This window comes from Acinonyx jubatus, chromosome D3 (assembly GCF_027475565.1).
Source record: "Acinonyx jubatus isolate Ajub_Pintada_27869175 chromosome D3, VMU_Ajub_asm_v1.0, whole genome shotgun sequence".
Taxonomy (NCBI): Eukaryota; Metazoa; Chordata; class Mammalia; order Carnivora; family Felidae; genus Acinonyx; species Acinonyx jubatus.
Genome location: NC_069392.1, coordinates 51,340,610 through 51,352,895, shown reverse-complemented (window position 1 = coordinate 51,352,895; position 12,286 = coordinate 51,340,610). Strand labels below are relative to the sequence as shown.

At 38.7% G+C, this 12,286-nt stretch overlaps 1 protein-coding gene across 2 annotated transcripts in view; it reads left to right on the top strand.

Annotated features, from left to right (window-relative positions):
* Window positions 1-406: 406 nt before the first annotated feature.
* The window catches only part of DSC3 (desmocollin 3), a 51,513-nt gene continuing 39,633 nt past the window's right edge, over window positions 407-12,286 (top strand). For both annotated transcript variants that reach the window (XM_027068693.2, XM_027068695.2), the window contains exons 1-2: window positions 407-785; window positions 11,593-11,677. In XM_027068693.2, the coding sequence (XP_026924494.2) occupies window positions 720-785; window positions 11,593-11,677 (151 nt within the window). In that variant the 5' untranslated portion in view covers window positions 407-719. The remainder of the gene's footprint in view (window positions 786-11,592; window positions 11,678-12,286) is intronic.

Genomic DNA, 12,286 nt, shown 5'->3' with positions numbered 1-12,286 from the left:
GAGTTTCTTCTACTTGGTTTTAATTTCTGGTATACCGAATGCCAGTTTATTCAAGCCACTTGGGATAATCTTCCCTCGGTCGTTTATCTTACCATGTTAGTCAAATTTGTAAAGAATACATAAATGGTTTATTACCCGGGAGACATTGGCCGGCATTCGATCAGGAGCGGAATGAAGGGAGGATGCGCTGATGCAATGACGGAGGTGTTCCTGGCACCCCGGAGCGCCCGTGTTGGGACAGGGATCCCTGCAGGCGGATTTGGGTCCTGCAGCGGGAGCGCGCAGGCGGCGTCGGCCAGGGGGTTCGCTCCAGGAAGGTCTGGGCGGCCCGAGCCGCGCGGAGGGAAGGCGGGGCGGACGAGGGGCGTGGGGCGTGGGAAAGGCGGTAGAGGGTGGGCCTGGGACCGCTTTCCCGCGAGAGCCAGCGCCCGGCGCGGCCCCGGGGGAGCGGAGGGGCAGGCTCGGGCAGCTCCCTAGCTGCCCGCGTGATTCGACTTGAGAAATAACCAGGAGGGGCAGCCCGGCGTCTGCCGCGTCCAATCCCGTCTCAGGAGCGAACACGCTCCCGGGCAGGCAAGCCTGACAGATCCAAGGGGACTTGGAGAGGAGCGGCAGCGAGGCACGCCCGCACCGCTGCACCTCCGCCCGCTCCAGTCTCTGGCCTCCCGCCCGGCGCCCGCGGCCCCCTTCCTGCCTCGCGGCCCCTTTTCCGTCCCCCGATGGCCGCCGCCGAGCGTCCGACCCCCCTGCGCGGAGCCCTCTCCGGGCTGCTGCTGACCCTCGTGGTGAGTGGGAGCCGGGATCGGGAAGGGCTGGACCCGCCCTGTCCCGCGGGGAGAGCGGAGCCCGGGCCAAGCGGACCGAGAACGGACCGCCGCGCCTCCGCTCAGTCCTGCGGGGCAGGACCAGCCAAGTCTGGGCCTGGACGGGTGAGGGCAGAAAACGAGTCTTGGAGGGACGACTCGGGACGGGGTTTTGTGTTTGGGACATCACGGTCGCGCCCCGGCGTGTCTGCGCTCTCCTGGGCGGTCGACGGTGCCTGGGGCTCACGCCCTCCCCTGGCTCCCCAGGCTAGGGACGAAGGTGGGGGGGGTGGGTGGCACGTCTGGGTGGAGAGCGACGAACTGTACTTGGGCAGGTGTTTCAGGATCCCTGAGTGAGCGAAACACAGGTGTGAGATGGGGTTCAGGAGGCTGCCCCACCCCAGGCTTACCTGGGATGGGGACGTTAGTGACTGGAGGGGCTGGAACGGTGCCTCTGGGTCCCGGCGTGGAGTGAACTCTGAAAACCGACTTCCAGATTCTGCCTCCGCTAAATGTTATTCGGCGCTCACGCCGGAGTCTCCTGGCCCGAGGCGAAGTGTGCCTGAGGCACGGGGGGCGTGGGAAGGCTGGATCCTGGCTGCGGTTGGGGTCGTGGTTGGTGATGCGGGGGAGGGGGGACTGTCGGGGTGGGCAGAGAGCGTAGAGTCTGGGTGGGTGGAGTGGGGGGATAGGCGTGGGCTTGGGTGGTCCAGTGTCCAGCTCCGGGAAGTACTGCGCAAACCCGGAGTCCACCTTCGGGCCCTATGTGCCCCGGAAACCTGCCACCCAGGATCAGATTCACCTGGATAGGAAGTTAGGGACAATTCTCTGAGAATTCAGGAGACACACGGCGAAGAAGCCGGAACTCTGTCGGCGCGATTACGTGCGGAGATTCAGACTAGACCAGCGTCGCGCTCAGGCTGTGCTGTGGAAAGGAGCCGCGCGCGACCCAGCAAACCCGAATCTAAGGATGGGCCTCGGGTCGGATTCGGAGAGAACCTACCTAGCTGGGGAGTAGGTTGGCTGTGGCTACACGGATTCTTGCTGCTCCTCTGCCTTTGGGGCTAGTGGATCAAAGCTTTGTCTTCTCTTTGAATCAGCGAGTTATGAATATTGGGTTGGTATTTAAGATCTAAGTTAATTTATGGACAATGACTTGTACAAATGAGCGCGTCGCCCTGCAAGGCAGCTGTTCCAACAAAATGAGCTGATGAAATGACTCTTTACAAATAGGAACTGGTCTCAAAGTGTGATCTTTTGTAATAAATTTGAGTTTCCCAGTTTTGATGTTTAAAAGCGTGGGTTTAGTGTTGTGTGATTTTTCTGCGAAAGGGACTAGAGAATGGGGAGAGGAAACTGCAAAGGTGCTGTGTTGCCAAGATTTCCCCTGTATTCCCCCAGGGGAGGGTGTGGAATTCAAGGAACTGTTGCGGTGCCCAGAACGGGGGCGGGGTGGGGGGTGTGCGGGTGTTGGGGTGTGGCAAGGCAAACGAGTGTGCGTTACTCTAAATGGAGATAGCATCAGCTCTAGTATATGACCTATTCGTTTAGGATTGCTTTAAAGAAGAATTTCCTAAAGTTTAGACTAAATGAGGAGACTTGAATACTGGAGAGTGTACATAGAATAATTTATTTCATCCGAAATCCCCAGTATACAGATACCTTGGATTTCTTCCCTGATGGGTAAATTAAGGTCTCTACTGACCATCTTCTGTTGTATTTCCTTTTGATTCATCGGACCGTCAACTTTTCAGTATAATATTAAAGTCACAACACTTTTCCTTTTATAGATACCTTAACGAATCTCAAAAACAATTCCTTGTTTGAAGGGAGAGCGCTTCAAAGCAAGTCTTTAACACAAAACTGAGACTTTTAACAGGTTAGCCTTTCCACTGAGCTGGCCCATAGGCTGAGGAATCTTCCCATTTGCACCCTTCTCCATCTTTCACAGCCCTCTGTCCTCAGTACTCTGTAAACTGCCACAAAATACAACTCCTAATGGCCACCGCCACTCCCTCCCCCAGACACAAAGAAAAAGAAAACAAGAAAAAGAAAAAAGGATCAGGGGTGGGGATTGGGGGCTAGAAAATAAATATATCAGACCATCACTGGACTGTTGAAAGTGTAGTACCGAAAGTCTCTTAAAATGTTTCTCCTCTGACTGTAACAAAAATTGAAAACGAATTTGCATGAGCTCAGCTCTCCTTCTGTCCCATTACAAATAACGGGATCCTTTCAAATATGCATTTAATATTGTTCATCGCATCAAATCCACTTGGGGAATCGTTACTATTATATATTTTAAATAGTATGGACTTGGGCACAGTTAATCTATCATTTTCCTTCAAAAGGAATTAAAATAGTTTTTTTTGTTCTAGCATAGAATACTTTTTCCCCTTGGAATATATGAATTCTGCCTGTAATCTATGCTGACAAATGGGCATTCTAGCTTTTCCGATTTTATAGCGTTAATTAACAAGAATAACGTGACTGCTTTAGTAGACTTTTTGTTGTTCTTCTTGTTGATAACATTTGATGTAGTAATCTTTTAAAAATAAGAGTACAATAATTTCTATTAGCTTTTGCATTAGTGACAAAAAGCCTTAGGCAAATAAAGGAAGTAAATGAGAACTAGTCTATTTTAAAATCATAATCCTAAGAAAGTCAAGTTTTGGTATATATTTAGTGGGTGCATTATCAGGTATCTTTTTTTTTTTTTTTCTTAGAGAAAGAGAGCAAGCAGGGGAGGGGCAGAGAGAGGGAGAGTGAGAATACTAAGCAGACTCCAGGCCCAGAGCCCAGAGCGGGAGCCCTAAAAGGGCTCAATCTCAAGACCATGAGTGAGATCATGACCTGAGCAGGAGTCCATCACTTCACCAGGTGGGCCACCCAGGCACCCCTCAGCTACCTTTTTGAAAGTAGATTGTTGATGTTCATATTGAGATACAGCTAGATTCTGAAACACCTGCTGAATCACTAAATACATGTAAGCCTATGCACATTTTTTGGTCCTATTGTAATCCCCTTGGCAGTTTCCATTCCATATATGGAGCCTGTGGTTACCTGTGGTTCATCATGCTTTTCATTTAACTAGAACTCTTGTCTTACAAAGAGTTTGGTTAGAAAGAAATTTAATGGCATTACCTAAGTACCGAGAGTTAGTTACAGAGAGGTCAGTCTTAACGATTTACCTTTGAGCTGGTGAGAATTTGAAAGTAGTATTTCCATTTTGCAGAAGGTAAATGCCTAGAGGAGAAATAACAGATTTAAAATTTCATAACTATTATGCTCAACTAAGAAGATCCCATTTACTTTTTGGACTTTCCATAAATTTCCATTCTTTGGCTTCTTTTTCCTCTGTTGAAAAAGGATGTCATTTTAGAAAGCCTCCCTGTGAATTCACTGTAAAACTGTCCACAGGAAAAGTAAAACAATCTCAGATAACCCCTCTCACTTTCAATCTCCTTTTGGCGTTAATTTTCTTATCAAGATTTATTATTAGTATGATAGCTTTCTATCATACAATTAATAAAATTTGGATGATACTGTAAAATGAAACAAAGTAATTATTTTTCCCAGACTACATGGAGGATACTTTATATTATCTTTTTTAAAACTCCATTTGCTACATTTTAATTTAAAGTTGTGCAGCTCTCAGCTTTATAAATGAGATATTTAAAGTTGACCTGGAGGATTTTCCATTAAAAGAGATTTTTTTGAACTCAAATAGTCAATCCATAATTCGTTAATCTTTTTTTAAAAGCTATTTATTTTGAGAGAGACTGACAGAGTGTGAGAGGAGAGGGACAGAGAGAGAGGAAAGAGAGAATCCCTCTGCGAGGTCAGTGCGTAGAGCCCAAAGCCGGGCTGGAACTCACAAAACCGTGAGATCATGACCTGAGCCAATTCGTGTCCGACACTTAACTGACTGAGCCACCCAAGCACCCCAATAACTCATTAATCTTAAAATTATTTTTGGATGTTGCATTTTGTAATTGGGCATTCTTCCATACAAAATTTATTTTTAAATTAACTTTAAAGGTCATTAATTCATCATTGAAAATCTAATGGTCCTTTACATTTTTAATTTTACATTCAATAATATGTCCAATCTCCACAAATATAGTATCAAATTATTTTATAGTTTTAAGAAGCATGACATAACTTAAATTTATATATGAATATTATCCCTTTCAAAAATTATATTAATGAATTAATTGTGCATTATTTCTAATGATGTCCTATATAGCAATGAAAATGAATGAACCTCTCTGTATGTTCAGCATGGATAAATTTCACAAACATAATTTGAGCAATGAAATCAAGTAGCATATAATTAGCATATGGCTGCATATACGTAAAAGCTAAAAATTGGCAAAATAAAACTGTTATCTTCTTTAAAGACACATATACATGGAGGCACCTGGGTGGCTCAGTCAGTTGAGCGGTCGACTTCGGCTCAGGTCGTGATCTGGCGGTTTGTGAGTTCGAAGCCCCGCCCGGCTCTGTGCTGACAGCTCGGAGCCCAGGGCCTGCTTCAGATTCTGTGTCTCCCTCTCTCTGACCCTCCCCCGTTCATGCTCTGTCTCTTTCTGTCTCAAAAATAAATAAACGTTAAAAAAAAATTAAAAAAAAAGACACATATACATGGGATAAAATTAAGCAGAGGCAGGAAAGTAAATGATTAACACAAAAATCATCCATTAGTGATGACCTGAGTTTTAGGGGGTGTGGGAGGGAAGAAAATGCTACTGAGGAGCGATATATAGAAACATTGAAAATAATAGTAATATTTTATTTCTTAACTTTGAAGGTGAGTGCCCTAGTGTTCATCTTATTGTTTCTTAAAACACACATGTACGCTATATGTGTATGTAAGTGTGTGTGTGTGTGTGTGTGTGTGTGTGTGTGTGTATAGTCTTTTGTATGTATACTCTGTCTTACAAAGAACATTAAAAAAAGAAACCAGCAATAGAAATCAACAAAACCAAAAGCTATTCTTTGAAAGTAAACACAAATGCTACTATGATTGGGCAAGTAAACAATAGAGAAGACACAGATAAAGCAATATTAGGAATAAAAGGAGGTACAGTCATGGAGAAGACATGTTTTAGACAAACAGTAATATTAATGTATTATTTCAATTAATTTGAAAATACAGACAAAATGAGCAATTTCCTACAAAATACAAATTACCAACATTGGCTCAAAGAGGTATACAAAACTTAAATAGACTTAAAACCATTAAAGATATTGAATTAAAAGCTAAATGTCTTCACACACAGACACCTTCATATATTCATCAAGTCCAGGCTTGTGGTAGGTGAATTCTTCCATAATTATATGGAATGGATAATCTCTATCTTATGTAAATTGTTTCAAAGGACAGAAAAAAGTGGAACTGTCTTTAACGCATTTAGTAAGGATTTATGATATTGAAAAATAGTAGCCTGATCTCACTTGTGAACATATATTTGAAGTACTAAAATAGATACCAACAAGCCAAACCAATAACATATTTAAAAAGTTAGCATGTCCATGCAAGATTTGTCTCAGGAATGGAAAAATGGTTTCACATTAGAAAATCTATTATTGTATTTTAAGATAGTAATATATTCAGAGAGAAAAATTATTATGTTTCAAACTAAGTAGGAAATTATTTTTATTGCTATAAAATATTCTTAGTAGACTAGGAGTGTAGGGGAATGTACTTTATTTTTTTAACATACTGAAGCATACCTAACAATACTTAATGATTGAAAAAAAGAGAAAGGAAGAAAGAAAAAATGGAAAAGAGGACAGGATAGGAAAGGAAAGGAAAGGACAGGAAAGGAGGAAGGAGGAGGGAGGGAGGGAGGAAGGCAGGAAGGAAGGAAACTCATAATGAATGGTGAAATGGTAAATGTGTTATCTTTAAAGTTAGAAACAAATCCACAATGGTCACTATAGCTGTCCCTATTCAGCAGCTACGGGAGGTCCTAACGAGGACATACATGAGATAAAATATGTAACAGCAATAGGAAAAGAGGTTAAGGATTTAAGGAAGAGAAATCTGCCATTTTGCCAGCTATAGGATTAGCTACATGTGAAATCCTACACTTCTTCAACAAACTACTGAGAAGTAGTAAAAGTAAGCAAGGACTAGTAAAAGCAAGCAAGCAAACCCTAGAAAGGGTTTTCATGGACTTGGTCAGCTGGTCATAAGAATTTTTTGAAAGAGTAGAAGGCTAAAAAAAACAAACAAACAACAAATATAATTTAAAGGAAGATAATAAGGATTGGGTCACCAAAACAAATACTGCAATCTATAATAAAGCTATGTTAATTAAAACTATATAGTGTTGGTGTAGAGATAAACTCTGATGAAATAAAGCAGAGTCCTGAAATAGATTCTATAATTGGGGTCCATGCATATGATATATGCAGCAGTATCATTATTAGTTAAGAAGGGAAGAACTACTCAATGATGGTTCTAGATAGTTGGCTATCCATATGGCAAAGGACAAGATTAGATATCTACACACACAAAATAATTCCAGATGAGTAAAAGATTTAAAAGTTGGAAGTAACTTTAAAATTTTTGTAAAGAAGTATCAGATAGTGTGTTTATGACAGGGCAGAGGGGAGATATTAATATACAAAAGTATAAACTGGAGGAAAGTTTTAATGAAACTACTTTAAAAAACTAAAGGAAACACTTAATAAATTTGACTACTTTCAAAGTGAAGCACTGATTATCAAAAGATACCACTAAAAGATTACAAAAGCAAACCACCTAAGCCTACAAGTAAAATATGATTTAAAAAAGACAAGCAATACAAAAATGACTAAATGAGAGCAACAGACGATTTACAGGAGGTAAATGACAAATTAACACAAGAAGTGATGTTCAATCTCACTAGAAATTAAGAAAATGCACATTAAAGCATCAGCTGTAAGATTGGCAACAGTTAGAAAAGTCAAGTATAATGAACTGGTGTAGAGGATATGAGAAATAGAGGTATCTAATACTCTGGGGGACATGAAATAAATTTATGTTCACGCTGGACAACAAGTTGGCAGTAATTATTGGAATTGGAGATCCTCATATGTCTCTATCGCAGGTATGCATCTTAGTATCTTGCACCTGTAAGGCTGTTTACTGTAGTGTCATTTGTAATAGAGAAAGTAGGAAACAAGAATATAATCTAAATGACCATCATAGGAGAATGAGAAAAATAAACTGTGGTATATTCACAGAAAAATCTTAAGTGTATTGTTGAGTGAAAAATACAAGTTGTAAAAGGACGCATGAAGACACAAGCTGTGCACAGTATCAGCTTATACTTTATAGGCACATGTGTATATAATAAAAGTACAAAAGCCTACAAGGGAAGTATAAATGCCAACTTAGAAGAAACTATTCCTTGAAGAAGAGGAAGGAAATGGAATAGAGCATAGCCACATCTGTACATTTTAATTAAAAAAATGAAATGAAGGAGTGCCTGGCTGGCTCAGTTAGAAGAGCATGAGACTCTTGATCTTGGATTGTGAGTTCAAGCCCCATGTTGGGTGTAGAGGTTATTAAAACAAAATAAATAAACTTATAAAAAATGAAGCAAAAATTGCAAAATATTAATTTAAAAATCTGAAAATGTACATGCATATTTATTTTAGTATGTTCTATTTGATTTAAACATTTCATATTTAAATTCAAATATTTTTTTTAAACAGTTGTGATTAAAATGTATTGAACATGGCTTTCTATTGATATTCAGGAATACCAACTATAGAGCTAAAACTTATTTGGACCAATGGGTGCATTATTAAATAAAACCATTTTTCACCCATGGTGACAACTATATTCTTAGAGACAATTCAGTTGAGCATATATAATACGGTTGAATTGTTTTTAAGAACAAATAACTTATTACTTTATTGTAACAGCAATATGATTATGACTTTCTGAAAATGACTTTTTTGATTACTATATTTAAAATAAACAATACTATTACATATTGACTCTATTTTTGAGTTGTTTTCCTCGATAAATGTAGATAGATCTATCATTGATAGATCTTACATTGCAGTAATATTTAGAGCACATATTAGCATAAGATTTGATTATGCATATATGTATATGTGTATACAGTTTGTTACCACCGTGTTTTAAAATCTTTTAATTTTATGAAGGAACTTGTTTTATATTTGATTGTATCAGAAATGAAATACATTTTTGTAGTTATTATCCAGTTTTGTTTTGCTGAAGTTACATGAATTTGTAAATTTGGGATACTGCTCACTGCCGATTTGTAGAGGTGGGCGTGGAAAGAGTGATTTTTATGGTTTTTATATCATTTTTCAAAACTGCTTTTTCAAGATAATAATGTATACTCCATAAAACTCACCTTTGCTGTGTGCAGCTCAGTACAATTTAGCAAACTTAAAGAATGCACAATCATTACCACAATCTAATTTTAGAACATTTCTATCATCTCAGAAAGAAGTCTCATACTCATTTATAGCCACTCCCCAATCCTACCCCCAGTCCTAGGCAACTAATCTAGTCTGTTTCTGTATATTTGCCTCTTTTGGACGTTTTTATAAGTGAAATCATACAGTATGTGCTCCTTTGTGTCATTTCTTTCACTGAGCATAATTTTTTTTAGGTTTATCCATATTGGTATCGTAGCATTACACCAGCTCCTTGTCCCTTTTTATGGCTGAATGGTATTCCATTTGGATGTATCACATTTTGTCTATTCATTCATAACCTAATGGACATGTGGGTTGTTTCCACTTTTTTTTGTTATTGTAAGTAATGTTGCTGTGAATATTCATGTACAAGTTTTTCCATGGACATAGGTTTTTATTTCTTAAGGGTAGGAGTGAAATTGCTGGATTATATGTTGTATATGATCAACTTTTTAAAAAACTGCCAAACTGTGTTCCAAATTTGCCACACCGTTTATGTTTCCACCAGCAATGCATGAGGGTTCCGGTTTTTCTACATCCTTGGCAACACTTGTAATTTTCTGTCTTGTTTATTTTAGCCATCCTCATGGGTATCTCACTGTGGTTTGCATGACTGTAGTGCCTAAGGATGTTGGGCATCTTTTCATTCGCTCATTGGCTGTTTATACATCTTTGGATAAAATCTGTTCAAATCCTTTGCCCATTTTTTGTGTTGTTTGTTTTTTATTATTGAGTTGTAAAAGTTTTTTTTTTTTATTTTTTGATATAAGTCCTTTATTGCTATGTGATTAGAAAATATTTTCTCCCATTCTCTAGGTTGTAATTTCACTTTCTATATGGTATCTTTTGAGAAGCAAAAGTTTTAAATTTGATTAAGTCCTATTAATTGCTTTTTTATCATTTGTGCTTTTGGTGTTACATCATTGCCTAACCTAAGATCATTAAGATTTGTTTTTTAGTTTTCTTCAACAGTTTTAGTTCTTTAGGTCTGTGATCCACTTTGAATTAATTTTACACATGGTATGAGGTGGGGGTTCAAATTCATTTTTTTAATGAGGATATTTAATGATCTCAACACCATTTGTTGAAAAGACTGCTTCTTTCCCTTGAACTTACTGAAACCTTTGCCAAAAATTGGCTAACCACAAAGGTACAGGCTAAGTTATGGGATTTCAGTTGTGTCCTATTTGTCTCTACACTTACCTTTATGCCAGTACCACTCTGTCTTGATGATTGTATCTTTGTAGTAAATTTTGAAAATGGGAAATGTGAGTCCTACGACTTTGTTGTTTTCAAATTTATTTGGGTCTTTGGGTCCCTTGCGTTTCTACAGGGATTAATTTTTAATTTTTGGAGAAATACTTTTGAGATTTTAATAAGGATTGCATTGAATCTGTTTGGTGAATTGTGGAAATATATCTTCTGATCCATGAAGATGGAACACCTGTTGTGAAAGGAAGTGGTTGCTTACTTCTGTTTCCAGAGTTTTATATTGCTAGTGTATAGGAATGTAATTGACTTCTGTATGTTGATCTTGTATCTTGCAATCTTACTGAACTCATTTATGATTTTTGATAGTTTTTTTTAGTGGATTCTTTGGGATTTTCTATGTACAAGATCACATCATCTGCAAATAGAGACTATTTTTCTTCTTCCTTCCCAATCGAGATGCCTTTAATTTATGTGTGCATGTGCACATGTGCAATTACCCTGTCTAGAAGTTTCCATATAATGTTGAATAGCAGTGGTGAGAAAGGACATCATTGTCTTGTTCCTGATGTCAAAGGAAAGCATCCAGTCTTTTTTATTAAGTATGATATTGGTTCTAAGTTTTCCATAGATGCCCTTTATCATGTTGAGCAAATTTCTTTTTAGTCCTAGTTTGTTGAGGACTCTTAATGGTAAATAGAAGTTGGGTTTTGTCAGTTGCTTGCATCTATTGAGATAATCATGTGCTTTTATTCTTTTTTTGTAAACAACTTTATTGAGTTAAGATTGACATACAAAAAGCTGTACAGATTTACATATACAATTTGATGAGTTTGGAGATAAGTATACATCTGTCACATCATCACCACAGCCTTTGGCATAAATATATCCATCATTTCTAAAAGTTTCCTCTCACCCTCTTTATTTCTATTATTTTTTTATGACAGAGCTCTGAACATAAAACCTATTCTTTTAGCAAAAATTTTAAGTACATAATATGATACAGTTAACTATGATACAGTTACAGTTAACAGTGGATCTCTAGGACTTATTTTTCTTGTTTGTTTGAAACCTTATTCTTTATTCTACACTGTATTAATGTGACTTTTTTTTTTTTTAATTCTAGGTCTTCAGTTTTGCCTGTGAAGCCTGCAAAAAGGTGACATTTAATATACCGTCCAAACTAGAGGCAGACAAAATAGTTGGCAGAGGTGAGACATTTCAAAACAAGTGGTTTTAAAACAGAAATTTAGTTTCCTTATGCTGAAAAGAGCATGTTATCCAACCTTTGCCTTTTGGGTTTAGCCTTAATCTATTTATATTTAGATACAATTCAAGATGGTTTGAAATATATATTCTGTTTTTTATAATTCCATGGAATTCTGTGGTTGATTCTAGTGCAAATGTTCTAATCCACGTTTTTGTAGTAATTTATGTTTTAACAGCTTAGAGATTACATGAAGAGTTAAATGTAGAATGTAGCCCTTTCATTACCCTAGGATTCTAAGCACTGGAGAAATATTGAGAAGTAGCTGAGAAAATCAGAGCAGTATTTTTATCAATGCTAGAGCTGCCTTGAGGCACACCACAAGATGAGCCATTCCTTTCAAAACTGAACTTCATCAGCCATTTTCACATGGAGAATTTGGGGAACCTCAAACTTTCCCAACAGCTGGGAAGCTCTGCCCAGGTGGACTTGCCATGTGGTATAGGAATATTAGAAGAAAGCATCATGGTTGTTGTTTTGTTTGTTTTTGTTTTTGTTTTTGTGGGTTTTTTTAGAGCTATAGCTTGTCCCAAAGATACCAAATTTACTTTTT